The sequence below is a fragment of the Leptopilina boulardi genome, unplaced genomic scaffold, assembly GCF_019393585.1.
Source record: "Leptopilina boulardi isolate dan_hultmark-lab unplaced genomic scaffold, ZJU_Lbou_2.1 LbouV2_70, whole genome shotgun sequence".
Lineage (NCBI taxonomy): Eukaryota > Metazoa > Arthropoda > Insecta > Hymenoptera > Figitidae > Leptopilina > Leptopilina boulardi.
The window spans coordinates 465,951-492,279 of record NW_026138017.1 but is presented as its reverse complement, the minus strand read 5'-3'; the positions used below and the strand labels follow the sequence as shown (position 1 = coordinate 492,279).

Sequence of the window (26,329 nt, the reverse complement as noted above, 5' to 3'; positions counted from 1 at the left end):
ATAATATTTCACAGGACAATATCAGAATTAAAGGAATATTGTACAATTAATTTTTATATAATTTAATTTTCTTTTTATTGCGAATAAGAAAATAAAAATTCGATTAAAAATAGTTAAATTAGTGAATTAAAAAAAAAATTTATTTAATAAAAAAATAATAATAAAACGATTAATAATAATTATTTATTTTTATAATTATTTATAATAATTAATTATGTATTTCATTTTTTTCCAATCAATTTTTTTTTCGTAAACTGTAATAAAAAATTTCAATGCTCTCTATATAAGAATTCAAAGAATAAAAAAGAATTTGCAATGCATTGCAATTTTGTATAAAATATGCAAATTTCTTAATCGTTTCTTCTTTAATACGTTTTCAATGCGATAATTTATAATAACTTTATATTTCAATTGTCATTATAATACTTATATAATGAATCATATATTATCGAAAAAAATAATAATAATTCACAATAATAATGATAATATATACAATTCGAATTTTATTCTTAATTTATATAAAAAAAAAAAATCTATGGAAGTTATTTTGGTGTTTTTATAATAGATCCTCTAAAATTCGAATTAGTTTTTATTGACAATTTTTGTTTTTATAAAAGATAATTTTTTTTTTTGGAAATTATTATAATAACAAAAATAATAATAATAGAAAATTCGAAATTCAAACTAATTCGATTTCAGAGAGAAAAGGCACATGAAATAAATAAATAAATAAATAATTTCAAATTAAAAGCATATCATCTTTGCGATCAGGTCCATCAGGAAGTTTTTGATTGAATATTCTTATATTAGAAAATAAATATCCAATCGCCTCAAAAATTGGACGCAATATTGCTTGAATTATTATTGTAATGAAGACTCTTATCGGTGTAAAGATTATTCGAAAAATTCTAACACAAGGAACGCAGCACCAAACTTGCTGTAAAATGTAAAAATTATTTAAATTTAAAAAATTTTTTTCTTTAATACCTTTAATGACAAATTATTTATTTTCCTAATAATTAATTAGTTACTAATTAATTAATAAATAAAAAATAAATAAATTACTAATAATTAATTAGTTACTAATTAATTAATAAATAAAAAATAAATAAATTACTAATAATTAATTAGTTACTAATTAATTATTAATTCAAAATTAATTAATTATTATAAATAAAAAATTTAATTTAATTATTAGTTATTTTGACCTATTTTTTTTTATGAACAGTAATTTTCCATCATCAGAATTTTTATTGAATTGAAAATGTATCAATAAAAGAAAAATTGAAGGTCTAACATATAATATTATATTGATTTTGAGAGAAAATTGTTTAATTTATATATATATATATATATGAACAATGTGTGTCTTACCGTGAATGTTAGACACGCAAAGGTGATACCAAGGCAAAGGGCAACCAAAGGAGCAATTAGTACAGACAAAAGAATATACCAAAAGCCTCGTGATAATCGAAAACAATGACCACTTAATCTCCAAGCACATTCTGGACTTCGAATTCCTTCAGGCTCTCCGATTATATCGTCCCACGTTACCTTAAAGTAAATTTTTCTAATTGATAATAATAAATCATCATCCCTTCTGTATACAGTGGTCAATCCCTTATGAAAATTCCTTATAAGAAAATAATGTTAAAGCCGAAATGTTTTCAGTATAATGTTTTTTCTATAATATTTTCGCGATTATAGGTAATTTTTTATAAGAAATTCATTATAAAATTATAAAAAATTAAAAAAAATTAAATTAAATTATTATAATTTTAATTTTATAATATTTTAATTTTTGCATGTAAAAAATTTTATTTTCTATAATTACATTTTCATAATTATAAAATTGTAATGATTTCATTACAGAGTCTCTAATAATTATATTTTTATAATTATTTGAGAAAAAAAATTTTATAATGAATTTCTTATAAAAAAATTACCTATATAATTGCGAAAATATTATAGAAAAAACATTATACTGAAAACATTTAAGCTTTAACATTATTTTCTTATAAGGAATTTTCATAAGGGATTATAATATCTATTTGTAATCTATGTTCTGTGACATTTTCAGAAAATAAAAGTAAAGTGAAATCAATAACAATTATTTTCAATGAGAAAAAAAAATTGCCATGAAGAAAAAAATAAAAAGTACAAAATATGATTGCTTCCTGGTAAAATAATTTAAGAGAACTATTCACATATTGTCTCTTTTTTTTCAAACAAACAAACAGGTACTTTGAGTAAGATTTTTTTTTTTCAAACAAACAAAAATTGCTAGAATTGATTTTTAAAATAAATTCGAAGGAAAGAGTTATTTTTTTTTTTAGAATTTCAAGTTGGATTTTAATAAAGATAACGGAAAATTTATTATAATTATTTAAATCGTTTTAATTATTATTATAATTATTATAGTAATATTAGAATTATTATGATAATTACAATAAATAAATAATTTCCTCAAATCAACTATGCATATTTCAAATATACCTGAATATGTTGATTTAAATTATTTGGATCTCGATCCTCAAGATCGGCAACACTTCCATCTATCGATGATTCTGCCTTCTCCATGGCTACATTTTGAAAATTCACACATATTGTATCACATCGAAAAAGGCTTTGTAATTTTCTTAACATTTAAATTTTATTTTTCTTTCTTTCTTATATTCATGAAAAATTAAAAGGAAAAATTCAGAATTGTCGAAAAAAATTAATTATTTACTCATATAATAATATTTGTTATTAATTTAATAATTTTTGTTTTGAAAATTTTTTTAAATTTCTTTTTTTTAAGCACATTATTGTACTTTTTAGAGAGAAAAAAAAAGATTCGTGTACCGAAGACTTTAATAGTTTACTAACGATTAAATGGAAACTTTAGATTTTATATAGTTAACTTATTGATTTCTTTTTTTTTTCATTAATATTTTAATAGCTGATAAATTTAGCTCAAAGTCAACTATACTGTTACATGGTTAAATATTTCCAAAAGAAATTTACGAAGAAATTAAAATTATGTTATTATTTTCATTATTTTCAATTAGTAATTATTGATTAATATTTTTTATTTCAATTTTAATTAATTTTCTGTATTAATGTCTTAATTAAACAAGTAATTAATTGAGTAATTAATTAATTAAGTAATTATAACTAATTAACTAACTAATTATAATTAATAATAAGTTATTTAATCCATCTAATTAGTGGATTAATTAAATTTTAATAATTAGTAAACTCCAGTACATTAAATAAGTCAGCCACTAATCAAAAATTTAATCAATATATTGAATTGATTAAAATTTTTAAATTCGTTTTAATAATTGAAATAATAATTGTTTAATTTATTTGTACTTTAGTAAAATATAACATTGACTTTAGCACTCATGCTAGTACAAGTTGATGTGATCAAACATTCTTTCTATTACATGACTCCTGTTGCTTTTTATACTAGTGAAAATTTAATCAATTTCTTCTCGTGACTAAAATTAAGAGATTGTAAAAATACTTTTCCAAACAAAAAATTTGTTTTAAAATTCTTTTCTTTTGATTATTATTTTAAGCTTAAATTTCTTCGTTAAATAAAATTTTTAATAATTTAAAAAATTATTTATATTTTTTTTTCTTATTAAAAAAAAAAAAATAATTTGTTCTTATTTTACGTTAATAAATAATACAATTATTGAAAATTAATAATAATATTTAATTATTAATTAATTTTTATAATTAAATTATAAAGTTATTTAATAAGAAAACAAAAAATAAATACATATGTAATAAATAAATATAATAAATAAAATTTTTTTTATTAATACATATAAAAAAATAAAATATATAAATAATAAAATAAATACAAAAATTGTAAAATATATTTTTTTAAAGTTTACTCACCCAACTGAGCATGAACAGAGTTTCGTGACTTAATTTTTATTTACTTATCAAATTTACTTTTATTTAAAAAAAAAAACGGTTGAATTTTAAAAATTTAATTTTTTTATGATAGATTACAAAAAAGAATTTTTGCAAATGTTAAAAATTATTATTTTTTTTTTTACAAATATACACCTGGATATAATACGACGGCTTTGCCGGTCACTAGAAGGAAAATATGGGGATGTTAAATTTTCGAGTTCTATGTGAAGTTGGGGGGTTGTAAGTTAGTTCTATAGGGAAAGGACTACACAATGTGGTCATCGGTCATGGCGTCTGCGCCTTTGTGGTCAATCTTATAATACAACCCTTCTAATATATCTACACCTATATATTTTGAGTACTTAGTAAATAAAAATTGATTGGTCATTTGTTCAAGCTTTTGAAATATGCATTTCTTAATGATAATTAAAATCCACAGAATATGCGATCAATATTATTTGTTTTTTCAACCAATAATTACTAATTTCAAGAAAATTTTATAATTTTATTTACTTATAATATTTTTTATTCATTTAATTTAGACAAACGTTTTTTTTGAGCCAAATTTATGTTTTTTGTATTAAATTTTTTTTTATTTCAAACAAAATTTGTTTGATTCAAATATATATATATATATTTATTAGGTTCAAATAAAAATTTATTTTAATAAAATAATTTGTTTGAATCAAGTAAATATCTTCAAACAAATATTTTTTCGAAATAAACGATCGGCTTTATTTTAATAAATTTTTCGAACAAAGAATAAGAATTTAATTGAACTATATAAAATTTTTATTGATTCAACCAAAAGTTTGATTAACTGTATCTCTTTGATTTCTTTCAAAACAAATTTAAAATTTTTCCTATTCACCGCACAAAAGAATGACAATTTGTTGTAAGAGAGTGCTTTGGTGCGTTAATTTTTTCATTATATCTTTTATATTTTTATATTTCAAGGGTTCTTTTAAAACCCGTGTACTTAAATAAATAAATAAATAAACTGTATGGTAATAAATTTATATAGTTGATTTAAATTATTTATTTTCAAATAAATTTTAATAAAAATGATATTGTCAATGAAATAATTAAAAATGGAAGAGAATTTCAATAATAAAAATAATTTTTTTTTCAATAAAAGAATTCTTGTTAAAGAATTAGTCAATAAAATTTTTTTTTTCGAGTATATTAATTCAGTTATATGGTGACCCAGAATAAATTTTGCTAAACACTCATTTTAAAGATTTTATGTTCCTGGAATAAATTAAAATTATGTGTTACTCGTTTCCCCCTTCATTATTTCGTAATATAACCAAGTTTTAACATTAATTATAGATTAAGAGCAACCTCATTTTTGAAATCTTAGATTTTTTATCAATGTTCATATAAATTTTTTTTCCACAATTTTTTATATACAGCTTTATAAATATTTAATTATTAATTTATTCTTCCTTAAAATATTTAAATTAATTTTTATCTAATTTTTACAACTTTTTTCATTTATAATTTTTAATTATGTTTAGAAAAATTAGAATTCTTTTAATTAATTAATTAATACGACATTTAACTTAATTTTTCTAAATCGAATTAAAATTGTAATTATAATTTACAATTAATTATTAAACAATTATAACTGATTAATAATTTAATTAATTATTTAAATATCGAGTCTGAATATATTTGATAAAAAAAAAAGTTGTTGTACCTGTTGATCAAAAAATGACTTGCTCGTGTTCCAAAAATTCTCGTTAGATGGAGACGGTATTCACTTTAAAAATAAAAGAGAATACTTTACAGTAAGCATTGTTTTACAAATGCTTCATTAACATAATTTTCAATAAATACAAAATCTTTATTGTGAAGTTAAATTCGAAATTTTTAATTAGTAGCTTAATTAATTTTAAAGTAATTTCCTATTTCTAATTAAATAATATACAAAAAGCGTATTTTTATAAAAACAATAATTATTTTATTATTATAAAATAATAAAATAAGATATTTTAATTAAATTTTAATAATAATGTTAATTGAATTACTAATGAAGACTAAATTATTGTAATAAAAAATTTATGTAGAAAATATTTTTATACGTATAAATTAAAAAAAATATATATATATTGCAATTGTGTTTGCGTAAAACAATATTTCAATATAATGATTAAAAAAAAAAAAAAAATTTATCAACAATTTACGAGGGAATTAGAGAATTTCGCAAAATTTGTGTATATAAAGATAATTATATAATCTTTATTAAAAACCGTAAAACATTTATGTTCGAATTACAAAAGACCAATATTTTTTTTAAATAACATGTAATAAATCTTATCTGTATTTTAGAAGATTGGCCTAGTTTCACGTATAATAATTTTTGATACAATTTAAAAAGAAAGAGTACCAATTTCGCGATATCTTACATTAAAAAAAGAAATTTATATATTTTCGACAATTTAGATCATTTTAAAATAGCTTAATTTTTTTTTTTTATTTATATATGAGGTGATTAAGTTTATTTTTTTTTTAATTGCCAGTCCATAATTTATTTGACCTATTTAATGTAGTACATATGTAGCTTCAATATAGATAATTTTTTTTCAAAAAAACGTAATTCTAAATTTAAAAAAAAAAAAAAATTAATATATAAAAATATCTTCTTAGCAACTATTTAAAAATATTTTCCATGTATTTTATTCATAAAGTTAGAATAAAATATTTACTCTTAAAATAAGAACGAATTATTGAAATAAAAATTAATTTTTGAATTAATAAATACAAATAATTTTCGAAATCAAATAATTGAATTAAATAAATTGTGTTTAAAACAATAATTTTTATATTTAAAACAAATATCATTCTAAATAGTAATTATTTGATATAAATATTTATTTGATAACAGTCAATTATCCAAATCAAATAAATTTTTTTTCATTATAATATATAATAATTTAAAATAGTTTTACAAGATCGCACGTTTCTTATTTGCACGTGAGTGCAATGTTTCGAGTTATGTCATGTAATTGTGCATAATATAGTGTATATACACCAGAGATATATATATATATATAAAAGAGCTATAGAGTTTGTGTAATACAAAGTGAATGAAGGTTTAGGTGCAGTCATATATTGCATCATATATTGTTGGACCTTTCGATCAGCGACACACGTGTGAGCAACATTTAACAACAATAACATTGGCATCACCTAACAATGTGACCACTGTGCAGGCATGCAGAATATAATAACCCAGAATTGGTTACCCAAGAGATTGGTATGAAGGGACTTTACAGTTTCTAAACTCGTTTTTCATTTTCAAGACTTGCACTCACTCTTTCATCATTCCATATATATATATATATATCTATATATTATTTATTGTATTTTTATAGCTTCGAAAAAAAAAATATTTAATCGTTATTTAATATTATTTATTGTATTTTTATAACTTTTTTTTCCTTAGGCAATGGTTGCTAAGGATTTTTTTTCAATTAAATTTCAATTGTTTTATAGTTAATATTTAATTTAATTTTCTTTTTATCTAAAGTTTATATTTAAATATTATATATATATGGTAAAAAAATGAAAATATTTGAAAACTGAATAATTGAAATAAATTTAGAAAAATTGGCATTAATTCTTCTATTTAATTATCTCATTTATATGTTTTGACGTCGACATCACTTGTTACAAGGTATTTGATAAAGAATATATAGTGACGTGCTTGCGTTTTAAATTACAAAATTAAAATATAATGTGATTCCTCAAGGTAATTAATCAGTGCAATAATGACTTTATCATTTTTGCGTCTATATATATATATATATAAAATATTATAAATTTTACTTTATACGCCAATGATGTAAAGGAAATACTGCCATTTGAGTGCAACAATATTATTGAACTCTCGTTAAAGGGTACGGAGTTAAATTGCATAATTTCAACGAGTGTTTCACACAATAGGTTTTATATGATGCAACAATTTATATATTGTAACAAAAGTGACTATTATATATATCTATTGGATGCAAATCATAAAATTATTTTATAGTATTTTTGTTAATAAATAGATAAAAAAAAAATTAATTACAGATTTTATATATTCCCTATCAAAAATTGACTACTAGTACCAGTATAGTACCATTACTGGCGCATTGCTGGTCCCAGTACTGTGTCTGTAGTAAATTTTTTTTGAGAGAAAAAGAAAATTTTTATTAAATAAAATAATTAAACAAAATTAAAATTTTATATTATTCAAAAAAAAAGAATGTTTTTTTCAGACTATATAAACTATAGACTAACTTAACGAATGTATGTTCATGCACGTGAATATCGAATTAATCAGTAGTCTTCAAAAACATGTGACTAGGGTTCTCCTCCTTTTTTTTTTTACTCCCTTTCATATAAAGGATCTTGCGTCACCAACAAGCATCAGTTGAAAGAACCCCTTTTCAATAATTGGTCCAGAGATTAATATAAATGGTATACGATATATTACCAAAAATTGCCTTCAAAATTTATTTTTTTTATTTCTTTTTTTAATTTATTTATTGTAGCTTCAATTCGAAAAAAAATTGATAAAACTATAAATTGCAATCTCCACCCAATAGTTTTCAATTTATAATCAATATACCTATATATATATATATATATATTATGTGCGCGCGCGATCTATTAGTGCAAACTGGCATTCGTAAATGGTCTATTATGTCACAACTTCTAGTTGAAGTGGCAAGGTATAGAGGTAGGCCATGAACCCAAGAGAGCACTCGGCACGTTGTACGCGTGCACGTGACCGGTTCTCTCTGATATTTAACATTTTAATTCTCAGCCTACTTAAATTGCGCTCGAGTCATTTTTTTTCTTTATATATATATATATTGACAATCTCTCTATTAATTTCGAACAAATGAATTTTAAATTATACCCAGTTTATTAGTATAGACTCGTAAACCTAATTCTAATTCTCATATTAATGAGTCTCGTTTTCAACATTTCTTTTTCCACCTCATGTTTTGCAACAAATTCTAAGCTAAAAAATATTAACAACATTTCAAAAGCTATTAATACTACGTTTTATTATACTTCGTTTATATAATTTTTCATTGCGAATTAAAATATTTTTGTAACTCCATTATATGCAGGGTTTCGTGGCCTGCTAAGGTAACGTTTACTACCATGGTAACGGTTGCTATGGATATGGTTGCCATAGTAACTGCTGCCATAGTAACTAACTGGTACCATAGTAACTAAATGGTTCTGAAGTAACTGGTACCAAAATTACTTGTACCATAGTAACTAAATGGTACCAAAGTAACTGGTACCAAAGTAACTGGTACCAAAGTAACTGGTACCAAAGTAACTGGTAACAAAGTTACTGGTACCATAGTAACTAAAAATTACCAAAGTAACTGGTACCAAAGTAACTGGTACCAAAGTAACTGGTAACAAAGTTACTGGTACCATAGTAACTAAAAATTACCAAAGTAACTGGTACCAAAGTAACTGGTACCATAGTAACTGTTACCATAGAAACTGGTAACAAAGTTACTGGTACCATAGTAACTAAAAATTACCAAAGTAACTGGTACCAAAGTAACTGGTACCATAGTAACTGTTACCATAGAAACTGGTAACACAGTTACTGGTACCATAGTAACTAAAAATTACCAAAGTAACTGGTACCAAAGTAACTGGTACCAAAGTAACTGGTACCAAAGTAACTGGTACCAAAGTAACTGGTAACAAAGTTACTGGTACCATAGTAACTAAAAATTACCAAAGTAACTGGTACCAAAGTAACTGGTACCAAAGTAACTGGTAACAAAGTTACTGGTACCATAGTAACTAAAAATTACCAAAGTAACTGGTACCAAAGTAACTGGTACCATAGTAACTGTTACCATAGAAACTGGTAACAAAGTTACTGGTACCATAGTAACTAAAAATTACCAAAGTAACTGGTACCAAAGTAACTGGTACCATAGTAACTGTTACCATAGAAACTGGTAACACAGTTACTGGTACCATAGTAACTAAAAATTACCAAAGTAACTGGTACCATAGTAACTAGTACCATAGTAACTGGTACCACAGTTACTAGTGCCATAGTAACTAAATGGTACTAAAGTAACTGGTACCAATGTAACTTGTACCAAAGTAACTGGTACCATAGTAACTGGTACCATAGTAATTAAATGGTACTAAATTAAGTGGTACCATAGTAACTAAATGGCACTAAATTAACTGGTACCAAAGTAACTGGTATCATAGTAACTGGTGCCATAGTAACTGGTACCAAAGTAACTAAAAGGTACCAAATTAACTGGTACCGTAGTAACTAGTACCATAGTAACTGGTACCAAAGTTACTAGTACCATAGTAACTAAATGGTACTAAAGTAACTGGTACCAAAGTAACTGGTACCATAGTAACTGGTGCCATAGTAACTGGTGCCATAGTAACTGGTACCAAAGTAACTAAAAGGTACCAAAGTACCGTAGTAACTAGTACCATAGTAACTGGTACCAAAGTTACTAGTACCATAGTAACTGTTGCCATAGTAACTGTTGCCAAAGTAACTGGTACCAAAGTAACTGGTACCATAGTAACTAGTACCATAGTAACTGGTACCACAGTTACTAGTACCATAGTAACTAAATGGTACTAAAGTAACTGGTACCAATGTAACTTGTACCAAAGTAACTGGTACCACAGTAATTAAATGGTTCTAAAGTAAGTGGTACCATAGTAACTAAATGGCACTAAAGTAACTGGTACCAAAGTAACTGGTACCATAGTAACTGTTGCCATAGTAACTGTTGCCATAGAAACGGTTGCTATGGAAACAGTTGCTATGGAAACGGTTGTCATGGAAACTGTTGCTACGGAAACGGTTGCTATGGTATCAGTTGCCTGTGCCACGAAACCCTAAAAATTAATTTTCATCTCGGACCTATGAAATTCGATCAATTTTATAATTTAATGTAGAGTGAATTTTTTCCAAATTTGACACTCCTAATTTTTTCAAAAGATGGAGGGAAATGTTTGTATAAATATATATATATATATATATATATATATATATATATATATAAACTATATAGTGAATTGCAAAGTATAAGACTAGTAAACATATATAATCACGCGTACAAGAGTCGATGGCCCCGTTTTAAAAAGAATCTGCAATAAAGTGTACATATAGAAGGGTGTGCAAAGTGCATGATATTCCAAGTTGTGCTACATTGCAAATCATTATGCAATGTGCACATTGACGTAATTCAGATTCAATCTTAAACACGTACCAATCCTGAGAAAATACGACTCACACGTATATCTAAAAAAAATTTTTTTTTTTTTATAATATATTAAATAATGTGTTTAAAATCAGTAATTCCTTGGTACTCTATATATAAAATTGTTTTCTTTTAAGAATCAAAGTTATGAAAATGAATTCGGAGCACGATCACCCTATAAATTTAGTGTAGGAGTAATAAATAATGTTTCTCTATTTTACTTTATCTAAATATTACAAAGTTCAATGTACAAAATCGTACAATGTATATATAATTGACTATTTAACACGTTATAATTTTAATTTTCAATAAAATTATAATTTTTTAGAAAATTATCGAGAAAAAAAACTATTATTTAAATAATGTATAATTTATTTTATTTTCAATAAATAAATTATTAATTACTAGAGAGAAAAATAAATAAATATTAAAAAAAGTAAAACGAAACAATAAATTGGTGAAAAAAAAAATGATTATTTTAAAAATTCCTTTTTTGCTTTGATCATTCAAGTGTGCGTGTAATTTATCAATTTCTTTAATATATAAATATATAATATTTATAAATATCTATATGTGGAAAATATGCTCTCAAGCATAAAAAAAAGAAGATTGTACATTTTCCGCATATCAGACTCTTTGCCCCCCTCTTTAAAAAATTTGTAGCTCTTACATATCACCCACGTCACTTTTCATAGCAACATGACTCCATCTGTACCGTCAACAAGACGGAATGGCACTTCCTCCATGGGGTGAGTTATTTTTAACTCGTTTGCAAAAGCATCTTTGCCAGGTTTCATCAAGGGGATGAAATCTTATTCCAGCAAAAATGTATTTAATACATTCTCATACGGAGAAAAAAAAAGAGAGAGAAAAAATACTTTCCAAGAACTTTTGATAAAGTATTTAATTATATACTATATATAATCAAAAAAAAAATTGTGGTTGCAAAAAAATTGATATTTTATCATTGTTAGCTTCAATTAATAATAATTTCAATCTACATTAGCTTTAATAATTATTAGTAGTTTGAAATTTGGTAGCTTCAATAATTAGTAGTTTACAATTTGTTAGCTTCAATAAATAGTAGTTTCAATCCACATTAACTTCAATAAAAATAATAAACTTTTTTAATTTCAATAAATTGTAGCTTCAAATGACAAAATTTTTTGAAAATTATAATAAGTAGAAACAATATAATGATAACAGAAACAATAATACAATATCATATATATATATATATATATATAAAATTAAAAATGACCGAGAAATAGTATTGTGAGAAGGAAGACAAATAGAAAATGTTATTGTTCCTCCTTATCCAACAATATATATATATTGTAATATATGTTTCGTAATAATAAAACAAATTACCATATATCATCATAAAAATTGAATGAAGCCATTACAAAAAAAAGTGCCAACAGTCTATTGACTTTATAAAGTATCTCATTCTTTTTTTTTTTTTCTTCAAAGACCTCTTCACCATCGTTAATTATTTATTCTAATTATTGTTTAATGTACTAATTCTTGTACTTTATAGCAGGAAAATAATACAGCAGGTGAAGTGAAATTACATGCTTCCTTTGATTTATGGAGCTGTTAAGGATATGAGATTTCTTTTCTTTTCAAGATTTACTGTACATGTGTAAAATAATATATATATATATATATATGTATACAATTAAATTGCATGAATATTGATTTTTTTTAATAACTAATTTAAAAAAAAATCATTTTCATTTTTTTCCATTTGGGCAAAATTAAACAAATAATTAATTAAAGGTATAAAAATCTTTATCTAGAACAGCGATATGTTTCTCTAGAATAGGGAAAACTTTACCTGTTTTAGTGAAATATATCGATATTCCAGTGAAATTTATTTTTGTTGCTATGGATACGGTTGCCATAGTAACTGCTGCCATAGTAACTAACTGGTACCACAGTAACTAAATGGTTCTAAAGTAACTGGTACCAAAATTACTTGTACCATAGTAACCGGTACCAAAGTTACTGGTACTATAGTAACTAAATGGTACTAAAGTAACTGGTACCATAGTAACTGGTACCATAGTAACTAGTACCATAGTAACTAGTACCATAGTAACTAGTACCAAAGATACTAGTACCATAGTAACTAAATGGTACTAAAGTAACTGGTACCATAGTAACTAGTACCAAAGATACTAGTACCATAGTAACTAAATGGTACTAAAGTAACTGGTACCAAAGTAACTGGTGCCGAAGTAACTGGTACCAAAGTAACTGGGACCATAGTAACTAGTACCAAAGATACTAGTACCATAGTAACTAAATGGTACTAAAGTAACTGGTACCATAGTAACTAGTACCAAAGATACTAGTACCATAGTAACTAAATGGTACTAAAGTAACTGGTACCAAAGTAACTGGTACCGAAGTAACTGGTACCAAAGTAACTGGGACCATAGTAACTAGTACCATAGTAACTAGTACCATAGTAACTAGTACCAAAGATACTAGTACCATAGTAACTAAATGGTACTAAAGTAACTGGTACCATAGTAACTAGTACCAAAGATACTAGTACCATAGTAACTAAATGGTACTAAAGTAACTGGTACCGAAGTAACTGGTACCAAAGTAACTGGGACCATAGTAACTGGGACCATAGTAACTAGTACCATAGTAACTAGTACCATAGTAACTAGTACCATGGTAACTAGTACCAAAGATACTAGTACCATAGTAACTAAATGGTACTAAAGTAACTGGTACCAAAGTAACTGGGACCATAGTAACTTTAATTTGGTCAAAATTAAACAAACAATTAATTAAAGGTACAAAAATCTTTATCTAGAACAGCGATATGTTTTTCTAGAATAGGGAAAACTTTACCTGTTTTAGTGAAATATATCGATATTCCAGTGAAACTTATTTTCTGTTTGAAAATTCTTTTCAGTGTACAATTTTAATTTATTTGCAAATATTGCAGAATTTGAAATTTTGTTTTAAATGAGAAACGGTACTATATGAGGGATATGAAACCATTTGTCATATACATTGAAGTAAAGAATTAAAAAAAACGGAAGATATTGTAGTAGTGGTGTATGCATGTGTGATTGAAGATAATTGTCATGCTTTCATACTTGAAAATTTGTTAATGCGGGTCAAGCGGTTAAGGTCTAATACGGTACACACGATAGCTCCACAAAAATAATTCTCGTCTGTCTAGCGATGCGTAAACCTAACGGTAAATTATTTCCCACATAACGCCTATATACGCCTCTCTACATATATATATATTCATATATATATATATAGATATATACATACACAAGTCCCGCTTGAATGAGCGGTCAATGGTACTTACATTGCGCCCATTTTGCATCTATGCTTTTTAAGTTATGCAATTTATTTTCATAATGTGTTACAACCAAAATTTTTCATTTCAACTACACAGTTACATTTAAAATTTTGTGAATGTGACAACTTTCATCTTAATAAAATCAATTAATAAATAATTCATCAATAATAAATAAATAATAATAAGTAATTATTTTCTAATAATCGTAATTAATAACAAAAATCTACTTTCTATAAAAAAAGCAAATTAAACTATTATTTAAATGGAAATTATGATAAATTAAAAAAAGATATATCAATAATAATAATTTATGTTAAAATAATAAAAATTCTAATTTTTAAAAAAATTAAATTTTTTCTTTTTTTTTTTTTTAACAAAACTATTTTTAGTAATTAATAAGAGAAACTCCTTGGATAATCATTTGGACATGTTATTTATGTAAGGGCTCGCGTTGAAAGTACACGTGTTTTTGTTACCACGTGCACATCCAATGTGTATAAATAAGCATAGACTTTATGCGTAAGACAGAATAGGGTCTTTATTATTCAAAATTAATTTAATTATATGATAGTAGATTACATTTCTGTCGTTTTATTTTAAACCATAAAATTATGTCCTTTATTTTAAAATAGAAATATGCTGTTTTTTTTTTTAAATAGAAATAAATGTACAAAAATTTATTTTTATTTGTGTAAAAAAATTTTAATATTCTTTGTTTATAGAATAATTTTTCAAATTCAAAAATATTTGAAAAGAAACATTTTTTTTTTATATAATTTATTTCAAAAATTATTTGATTCCATAAAGACGAGTGCAAAAAATAACTGATGAATCAAGTTTAAAATTTCATTGATATTTTTCCGTTGAATTTCACTTTGTATCATCAGCAAATATACGCTAATTAGAATCAACAAAAATTTTTATTGAGAATTTTAATCAAAAAAAAATTTAAACAGAATGCAAAATTGTTAGAAACTTGAAGATTTTTTTTTTTTTTTTAATGAAAAACTTGTGTTCTTCCAAGAAGAGTAAATAATTATTTGGCATTTTAAACCTAAAAGAACGCAAAAACATATGCCAAATATTCAGAAATATGATGTTCTTTTTATTCTATTTAAAGAATATTTTTAATTTCTGCGATTGAGAAAAACTGTTTTCGTACAATTTTTTTCAAATTACCAGTAATTGAAAGTATAATTAATTGAAGCTAACAAATTGTAAACTATTAATTACTAAAATTAATGTAGATTCAAACAACTATTAATTGGAGCTACCAAATTGTAAACTATTAATTATTAAGATTAATATAGATTGAAATGACTATTAATTGAAGCTAACAAATTGAAAACTATTGATTATTGAAGTAGTTATTGAACAAACTAAAATTTTGGTTTAGTAATTTCTACTTAATACAATCCCTTAGTTTGGTAATTTCTACTTTTGGTTAATTCCTTTGTAAGGTAACTTCTACTAAATACAATTCTTTAATTTGGCAATTTCTACTTAACGGAAACCCTTAGTTTGGTAAATTCTACAATTGGTAATTCTTTAGGATGGCAATTTCTACTTTTGGTAATTCCTTCGTATGGTAATTTCTACTAAATGCAATTCCTTGGTTTGGTAAATTCTACTTAAAGCAATTCCGTGGTATGGTAATTTCTACTTTTGGTAATTCCTTCGTATAATAATTTCTACTAAATGCAATTCCTTGGTTTGGTAAATTCTACTTAATGCAATTCCTTGGTATGGTAATTTCTACTAAATTCCTTCGTTTTGTAATTTTTACTTAATGTAAATTCTCAGTTTAGTAATTTCTACTTATGATTGTTATTATTCGTAATTTTAACAGCATTTGATTGGCATTTTTTTTTCTTATGAAACTATCCTTTCTTTTTCTTTGTATTAAAAATAAATTCCCAAGTTTTCTAGTTCTCTAAGCTTGGATTATTAAACTTTGACATTGAATGCTGTCAATTTTGACTATTGGCTTGTTTTTTTTTCTTTATTTTGCCTAACGTAATAGCGGGACAAGCTTCTGTGAGTTAAGTAGGTTTCTGGAGCAACCGCAAATATATATATATATATATGTTAACGCTCAGTGAGAATCTCCGGTCTGTCGAAGAGACCTTCGACTTCAAAATGCAATCCGGAATAGAAGGAGCGAGTATCAACGATAATGGTACATTTGTATATTTGCGCGAGATAACTTAGCAAGGGCGAAATTGCGATTGTAACGTGTAAGTAAACTGGGCCAAGAGAAAATCAACCAACGCGTCACGTACATTTGCTATTTTATCGCATTTTCGTTATTTGTTTCTGGTTATTCTTGAAATAAAATTGCCTTGTAAATGTTAATAAAATTTTTAATCGCATTTATAATCGACCATGACAATATAATAATGATGATGATAATAATAATAATAATAATATAATATATATATATATAATATTTATTACATATATATGAGAATATGCTTGTACTCTAAATAAAAATTTATTCATTATCATTAACGTGATTAAACATGTCAACAGAAATTCATAATAATTATTGTTAATTGATTATTCAGATATCATATAATCATTTAATGATATTTTATATATCTTTCGCGGAAGACAAAAAAAAATTTTTTTTTTTCGTGTTTGTTTACGTGAAAATTGACACTTTTAACTTTAATTTGGAATTATTTTTTTTATTTCAAAAAAAAATTTAACTTTTAATAAATAAAAATTATTTTTTTATTGTAATATTTAATTTTAATTTTTCATGAAGAATAAAGTAAAAATATTTTATATTAGAATCTTTATCACTTCTTCCAATAAAACACTTATACAACCAAGGACAAATTAATATAATTTTCAGCTTTGGAATCAAGAAGAATAAACATTAGATAATCAATGTAATGACTCTTATTCCTTGGCTAGGTATCTTCTTTTCTCTCTCTCTCTCTCTTGTATGGCCTCGATACCTCAAGAAAAAATCTTAACTATCAAGTCATAAGTTTGCAATCATCTTGGATGCAAAACAAATCATCGACTCTTTTGTCGCACAATTGACTTGTCAAAATGTATATTATAACAAAAAATAACAATAACACAATTGTATTTTGTTGAAAAATACAATTAATAATAATAAAGAACACGGCATTTTTTTGGCCGTTCAAGATCCTGTGCAAATATTAAGTGACTTAATATTTTCTCCACAGTCATTCTAGATCTATTTTCGGAAGCTAATAAAAGATTTGGGTCAAAATTGACAAATTGGCAGTTTAAAGCTGTCAAAATAGCAAAAAAAGGTAAAAATGATCATTTTTAAGGTTTCGTGACCCACGGCCGAATGCCTTATAGTTTTGCTTTGCTAAAAAATAGTCTGCCTAAGAAAAATTGAATTTTTTTGGGAACTTTTTTATGCTTTTGGATGCGTTTTTGGTCATAAAAATGGTCTTCCTCTACTCGGATCTGGGTGTCAATTTTTTATTACACTTTTCGGTGTATTTTGTGCAAGAATATGCAATAAAATCTTCTGCCTAAGAAAAATTCAATTTTTTTGGTAATTTTTTTTGGTTTTTCATCAGTTTTTGTTCATAAAAACGGTCTTCCTCTACTCGGATCTGGGTGTCAATTTTTTTCTACACTTTTCGGTGTATTTTGTGTAAGAATATGCAATAAAATCTTCTGCCTAAGAAAAATTGAATTTTTTTGGGAAGTTTTTTATGCTTTTACATCCGTTTTTGGTCATAAAAAAGGTCTTCCTCTACTCGGATCTGGGTGTCAATTTTTTTCTACACTTTTCGGTGTATTTTGTGCAAGAATATGCAATAAAATCTTCTGCCTAAGAAAAATTGAATTTTTTTGGGAAGTTTTTTATGCTTTTGGATGCGTTTTTGGTCATAAAAAAGGTCTTCCTCTACTCGGATCTGGGTGTCAATTTTTTTCTACACTTTTCGGTGTATTTTGTGTAAGAATATGCAATAAAATCTTCTGCCTAAGAAAAATTCAATTTTTTTGGTAAGTTTTTTTGGTTTTACATCCGTTTTTGGTCATAAAAAAGGTCTTCCTCTACTCGGATCTGGGAGTCAATTTTTTTCTACACTTTTCGGTGTATTTTGTGCAAGAATATGCAATAAAATCTTCTGCCTAAGAAAAATTGAATTTTTTTGGGAAGTTTTTTATGCTTTTGGATGCGTTTTTGGTCATAAAAAAGGTCTTCCTCTACTCGGATCTGGGTGTCAATTTTTTTCTACACTTTTCGGTGTATTTTGTGCAAGAATATGCAATAAAATCTTCTGCCTAAGAAAAATTCAATTTTTTTGGTAATTTTTTTTGGTTTTTCATGCGTTTTTGGTCATAAAAATGGTCTTCCTCTACTCGGATCTGGGTGTCAATTTTTTATTACACTTTTCGGTGTATTTTGTGCAAGAATATGCAATAAAATCTTCTGCCTAAGAAACATTCAATTTTTTTGGTAAGTTTTTTTGGTTTTTCATACGTTTTTGGTCATAAAAAAGGTCTTCCTCTACTCGGATCTGGGTGTCAATTTTTTTCTACACTTTTCGGTGTATTTTGTGTAAGAATATGCAATAAAATCTTCTGCCTAAGAAAAATTCAATTTTTTTGGTAAGTTTTTTTGGTTTTACATCCGTTTTTGGTCATAAAAAAGGTCTTCCTCTACTCGGATCTGGGAGTCAATTTTTTTCTACACTTTTCGGTGTATTTTGTGCAAGAATATGCAATAAAATCTTCTGCCTAAGAAAAATTGAATTTTTTTGGGAAGTTTTTTATGCTTTTGGATGCGTTTTTGGTCATAAAAAAGGTCTTCCTCTACTCGGATCTGGGTGTCAATTTTTTTCTACACTTTTCGGTGTATTTTGTGCAAGAATATGCAATAAAATCTTCTGCCTAAGAAAAATTCAATTTTTTTGGTAATTTTTTTTGGTTTTTCATGCGTTTTTGGTCATAAAAATGGTCTTCCTCTACTCGGATCTGGGTGTCAATTTTTTATTACACTTTTCGGTGTATTTTGTGCAAGAATATGCAATAAAATCTTCTGCCTAAGAAACATTCAATTTTTTTGGTAAGTTTTTTTGGTTTTTCATACGTTTTTGGTCATAAAAAAGGTCTTCCTCTACTCGGATCTGGGTGTCAATTTTTTTCTACACTTTTCGGTGTATTTTGTGTAAGAATATGCAATAAAATCTTCTGCCTAAGAAACATTCAATTTTTTTGGTAAGTTTTTTTGGTTTTTCATACGTTTTTGGTCATAAAAAAGGTCTTCCTCTACTCGGATCTGGGTGTCAATTTTTTTCTACACTTTTCGGTGTATTTTGTGTAAGAATATGCAATAAAATCTTCTGCCTAAGAAAAATTCAATTTTTTTGGTAAGTTTTTTTGGTTTTACATCCGTTTTTGGTCATAAAAAAGGTCTTCCTCTACTCGGATCTGGGTGTCAATTTTTTTCTACACTTTTCGGTGTATTTTGTGCAAGAATATGCAATAAAATCTTCTGCCTAAGAAACATTCAATTTTTTTGGTAAGTTTTTTTGGTTTTTCATACGTTTTTGGTCATAAAAAAGGTCTTCCTCTACTCGGATCTGGGTGTCAATTTTTTTCTACACTTTTCGGTGTATTTTGTGTAAGAATATGCAATAAAATCTTCTGCCTAAGAAAAATTCAATTTTTTTGGTAAGTTTTTTTGGTTTTACATCCGTTTTTGGTCATAAAAAAGGTCTTCCTCTACTCGGATCTGGGTGTCAATTTTTTTCTACACTTTTCGGTGTATTTTGTGCAAGAATATGCAATAAAATCTTCTGCCTAAGAAAAATTCAATTTTTTTGGTAATTTTTTTTGGTTTTTCATGCGTTTTTGGTCATAAAAATGGTCTTCCTCTACTCGGATCTGGGTGTCAATTTTTTATTACACTTTTCGGTGTATTTTGTGCAAGAATATGCAATAAAATCTTCTGCCTACGAAACATTCAATTTTTTTGGTAAGTTTTTTTGGTTTTTCATACGTTTTTGGTCATAAAAAAGGTCTTCCTCTACTCGGATCTGGGTGTCAATTTTTTTCTACACTTTTCGGTGTATTTTGTGCAAGAATATGCAATAAAATCTTCTGCCTAAGAAACATTCAATTTTTTTGGTAAGTTTTTTTGGTTTTTCATACGTTTTTGGTCATAAAAAAGGTCTTCCTCTACTCGGATCTGGGTGTCAATTTTTTTCTACACTTTTCGGTGTATTTTGTGTAAGAATATGCAATAAAATCTTCTGCCTAAGAAAAATTCAATTTTTTTGGTAAGTTTTTTTGGTTTTACATCCGTTTTTGGTCATAAAAAAGGTCTTCCTCTACTCGGATCTGGGAGTCAATTTTTTTCTACACTTTTCGGTGTATTTTGTGCAAGAATATGCAATAAAATCTTCTGCCTAAGAAAAATTGAATTTTTTTGGGAAGTTTTTTATGCTTTTGGATGCGTTTTTGGTCATAAAAAAGGTCTTCCTCTACTCGGATCTGGGTGTCAATTTTTTTCTACACTTTTCGGTGTATTTTGTGCAAGAATATGCAATAAAATCTTCTGCCTAAGAAACATTCAATTTTTTTGGTAAGTTTTTTTGGTTTTTCATACGTTTTTGGTCATAAAAAAGGTCTTCCTCTACTCGGATCTGGGTGTCAATTTTTTTCTACACTTTTCGGTGTATTTTGTGTAAGAATATGCAATAAAATCTTCTGCCTAAGAAAAATTCAATTTTTTTGGTAAGTTTTTTTGGTTTTACATCCGTTTTTGGTCATAAAAAAGGTCTTCCTCTACTCGGATCTGGGAGTCAATTTTTTTCTACACTTTTCGGTGTATTTTGTGCAAGAATATGCAATAAAATCTTCTGCCTAAGAAAAATTGAATTTTTTTGGGAAGTTTTTTATGCTTTTGGATGCGTTTTTGGTCATAAAAAAGGTCTTCCTCTACTCGGATCTGGGTGTCAATTTTTTTCTACACTTTTCGGTGTATTTTGTGCAAGAATATGCAATAAAATCTTCTGCCTAAGAAAAATTGAATTTTTTTGGGAAGTTTTTTATGCTTTTGGATGCGTTTTTGGTCATAAAAAAGGTCTTCCTCTACTCGGATCTGGGTGTCAATTTTTTTCTACACTTTTCGGTGTATTTTGTGCAAGAATATGCAATAAAATCTTCTGCCTAAGAAAAATTCAATTTTTTTGGTAATTTTTTTTGGTTTTTCATGCGTTTTTGGTCATAAAAATGGTCTTCCTCTACTCGGATCTAGGTGTCAATTTTTTATTACACTTTTCGGTGTATTTTGTGCAAGAATATGCAATAAAATCTTCTGCCTAAGAAAAATTGAATTTTTTTGGTAATTTTTTTTGGTTTTTCATCAGTTTTTGTTCATAAAAACGGTCTTCCTCTACTCGGATCTGGGTGTCAATTTTGTTCTACACTTTTCGGTGTAAGTTGTGCATGAAAATGCAATAAAATAGTCTGCCTAAGAAAAATTGAATTTTTTTGGGAACTTTTTTATGATAAATTAAAAAAATTGCATTTTGTTCAAATTTGAAATAAAGGATTTTTTTCTTGGAAGATTTAGTAAAAAAAATGTATTCAAAATATATCTTTTACATTTTTTGTATCATACTTTTGTCATTGACACTAGCGTGTTTTTCAATATATGTTCAAAGTTTATGTTTATCAAGTGACTGGATTGAAATCATGCATATAAGAGAAATATTTTTTTGCATATTGCAATTCAGAGAAAAATTTTCAAAGTGGAAAACACAGACTTTGCGCGCGAGAATCGTGAGTTAAGAAATTGTGTAAACAAAGTATATGATGAAAAGTTCGACTGTACTCTCGGCTTCATTTTTTTCTGCTTTTTTATGTAAATATAAGCATCGCCACCTGTAATCACATACAAGGCACATCATTTGACTATATATAATGTTTATCAGGTCGAGCCGAGGTTATTCAGATTTTTCGCCGCGAGTCGTATTTCTTAATGTGGAAGGACGAAATATAATTTTAGTTAAAATCAATCAACATTTATGCTTTTTAAATTTATTTTTTCAGATGGCTATTATTTATATAAAAATCCGCAAAAAAAAAGAAATCTTATTCTCATGGGTTAATGAATATTTTTGTCGACAAAGTTTATTTATTTAAAATAAAACTTTTTTTTATATTTATTATTATTTAATGAAATTTATACTTTAATTGAAACTACTATAAAAAAATTTTTAAAATCTATTTTCAATCGAAAGATTTAAGAAATTCTAATAAGTGCAATTATATTATGATAATTTATTTCTTAACAGGAAATAGATGCAATTTAAAACGTAAAGTGAATTTAAATTGGGGAATAGTGTGTGATGTTGCAGAAGGTCAGGGAATGAAATAAATCGTTATTGATGACCTTCATATATACTTGGCTGCAAAATTGACGTGATGAATATTTATTTAGCAGTAGAGTAATGATGATTTTTGTGTGTATGATAACGTGCGCGCAAAAATATATGAGTAATGCAACGACGTATTGAGGAAAAAATGAAAAATAACAAATTATTTGCCATGTCGTTGGGTTAGGTCAGTTCTACAAAATTAGAACGTAACTAAGATAGAGAAAGAGAGATAGAGAGAAAATTTCAAAGATAATCAACACTGTTGGAGGTGATTGCGAGGACGACATAAATATATCAAAAAAGTACTTACGAAAGCGCAAAATATATATATATCTATATAGCAAGTGCAAAAATTCAATAAACATTGCCGAAAACGACGCAATATTTTTAGGAAAAGAGCAAAAGAAAAAAAAATTAAATTTGAAGAAGAATGTTTTTCAGGATTCCAGGAGCTTAAAAAAAGATTCAAGATTTGCCAAACACTTTACTTTACTTATAGTCTTATTTTTAGAATATTTTTCCTTTAATTATATATATATTCATTTGAAATTTCAATTTTTTTTTTAAATAAAAAAATACATTTTTTTTTATTGAACTATACTGATAATAATCTAATGAATATTTTTTAATAATTTCAATGAAAAAAAAAGGAAAGTGTAATATTATTTTTAAAATATATAACGTTTTATGAGGAAAAAATAATTTCTTAAATAGCGTGTGCAATGTTGCATATTTTTCAGAATTTAATTTATCAACACTGTCCGACAACCGCAGAACAAAACTTGATATCTTATCAAAGGTCGTTGTAATTGTCTTAATTTATTTGAAATTAATTTTTCTATATATTTATAAATGTCAAACTTTTACTGTATGATACGATTCAATAAAATAACAATAATAATAATAAAATAATAATTGAATTAAAATTTTTTGAAATTCAAAAAAAAAATTCAATACTATATAAACAAAATCTATAAATATAGTACTGACTGAAAATTGTAGTAGTAACTTAAACAATTACTTTTATTGTACTAAATATTTGGTATAAAAAATGAAGGGGAAAAAGAATAAAAAAAACAGAAATAAGAAAAAAAAAATTGTAAAAATGTCGTTTCATTATGTTAGGTCAGGTCTGCGAATTTAGATACTTACATCATCAGTATTGCGCACCAACTCAGTAATGTAGACGAAAACACAAAGTAAGTGCGTGTATAAATAGAGACGAACTATTTTTTTTAAGTTGCTTCAAACTTTTTTTTTTTAATTTTATAGTACAAGAAACTAAATTTATTTCAAATATTCTTGAAAATAATATTAAAGAAATTAATTCACAATTAATTGAAGAACAAAAATCCTTATTCACAATTAATTGAAGCTCTATTAAAAATAGTTTCAATTTTTATTGGCTACTATCAATTCAAACTATTATCATTTTCAACAACGTTTATTGAAGTTACTATTGACTTAAACTACAATGTTTTTATGTTTCTATTTATTTAAACTACATTTATCTAAGTCACTATTGATTGAAATTACAATAGTATCAGGTTATTGTATGAAACTACAATCTATTGAAGATACAATTAATTGAAACTACAATCTATTGAAGTTACTATTGATTGAAACTACAGTCTATTGAAGTTATTATTAATTGAAACTACGATCTATTGAAGTTACTATTCATTGAAACTACAATCTATTGAAGTTACTATTAATTAAAACTACCATCTATTAAAGTTACTATTAATTAAAACTACCATCTATTAAAGTTACTATTAAGTATAACTACAATCTATTGAAGTTACTATTAATTAAACGTACCATCTATTGAAGTTATTATTAATTAAAACTACAAACTATTGAAGTTACTATTAATTAAAAGTACCATCTATTGAAGTTATTATTAATTAAAAGTACCATCTATTGAAGTTACTATTAATTGAAACTACAATCTATTGAAGTTACTATTCATTGAAACTACAATGTATTGAAGTTACTATTGATTGAAATTACAATCTATTGAAGTTACTATTAATTAAAAGTACTATCTATTGAAGTTACTATTAATTGAAACTACAATCTATTAAAGTTACTTTTGATTGAAATTACAACCTATTAAAGTTACTATTAATTAAAACTACTATCTATTGAAGTTACTATTAATTAAAAGTAACATCTATTGATGTTACTATTAAGTAAAACTACAATCTATTGAAGTTACTATTAATTAAAACTACCATCTATTAAAGTTACTATTAAGTATAACTACAATCTATTGAAGTTACTATTAATTAAACGTACCATCTATTGAAGTTATTATTAATTAAAACTACAAACTATTGAAGTTACTATTAATTAAAAGTACCATCTATTGAAGTTATTATTAATTAAAAGTACCATCTATTGAAGTTACTATTAATTGAAACTACAATCTATTGAAGTTACTATTCATTGAAACTACAATCTATTGAAGTTACTATTCATTGAAACTACAATGTATTGAAGTTACTATTGATTGAAATTACAATCTATTGAAGTTACTATTGATTAAAAGTACTATCTATTGAAGTTATTATTAATTGAAACTACAATCTATAGAAGTTACTATGCATTGAAACCACAATCTATAGAAGTTACTATTCATTGAAACCACAATCTATTGAAGTTACTATTGATTGAAATTACAACCTATTGAAGTTACTATTAATTGAAACTACAATCTATTAAAGTTACTATTAATTAAAAGTACCATCTATTGAAGTTACTATTAATTAAAACTACAATCTATAGAAGTTACTATTAATTAAAAATACCATCTATTGAAGTTATTATTAATTAAAACTACAATTTTTTGAAGCTACTATGTATTGAAACTACCTTTTTAAAGATACTATTGATCAAAATTACAATACATTTAAGTTGTTGTTGATTAAAACTACAATCTATCGATGTTACTATTTATTGAAACTACAATATATTGATGTTACTATTGATTGAAACTACAATATATTGATGTCACTATTGATTGAAACTACAATATTCTCAATTTACTATTGAATGAAGCTATAATATTTATTTTGTTAATTGTTATTGAAGCTACAATCATTTTAAATTACTATTGATTAAAGCTACCACTTTAGATTTAAGTTATCTCCTGAAACTATTATCCTTCGAAGGTACTATTGATTGAAACTACAATATTTTCAAGTTACTATTGAGTGAAGTTACTATCGGTTGAAACTATATTATAAATAACTACAATCTGTTGACTATTTATTGAAATTACTATATTTTGAGATTACTTCTGATTGAAATTACTATAATTTTACTATTGATTGAAGCTACTGGACTCACTTGAAGTTATCACGTGAAATTATTATTTTTGAAATTAA

General features: G+C 25.3%; 1 protein-coding gene across 6 annotated transcripts in view; it reads right to left on the bottom strand.

Moving 5' to 3' along the window:
* LOC127290557 (caveolin-1-like) overlaps positions 1-26,329 on the bottom strand; it is a 253,523-nt gene that overhangs the window by 86,184 nt on the left and 141,010 nt on the right. For 3 of the 6 annotated variants that reach the window (XR_007844381.1, XR_007844382.1, XM_051319234.1), the window contains exons 1-2: positions 2,497-2,854; positions 1,375-1,554 (exon numbers count right to left, since the gene is read on the bottom strand). Coding sequence is in view for 4 of the 6 variants with exons in the window: in XM_051319234.1 (XP_051175191.1) it covers positions 1,375-1,554; positions 2,497-2,646 (330 nt within the window). In the remaining 2 variants the exon portion in view is untranslated. Of the gene's footprint in view, positions 1-388; positions 938-1,374; positions 1,555-2,496; positions 2,855-3,897; positions 4,173-26,329 lie in introns of those variants that run through there. The other 3 variants (XM_051319233.1, XM_051319232.1, XM_051319231.1) reach the window with 3 other exon arrangements.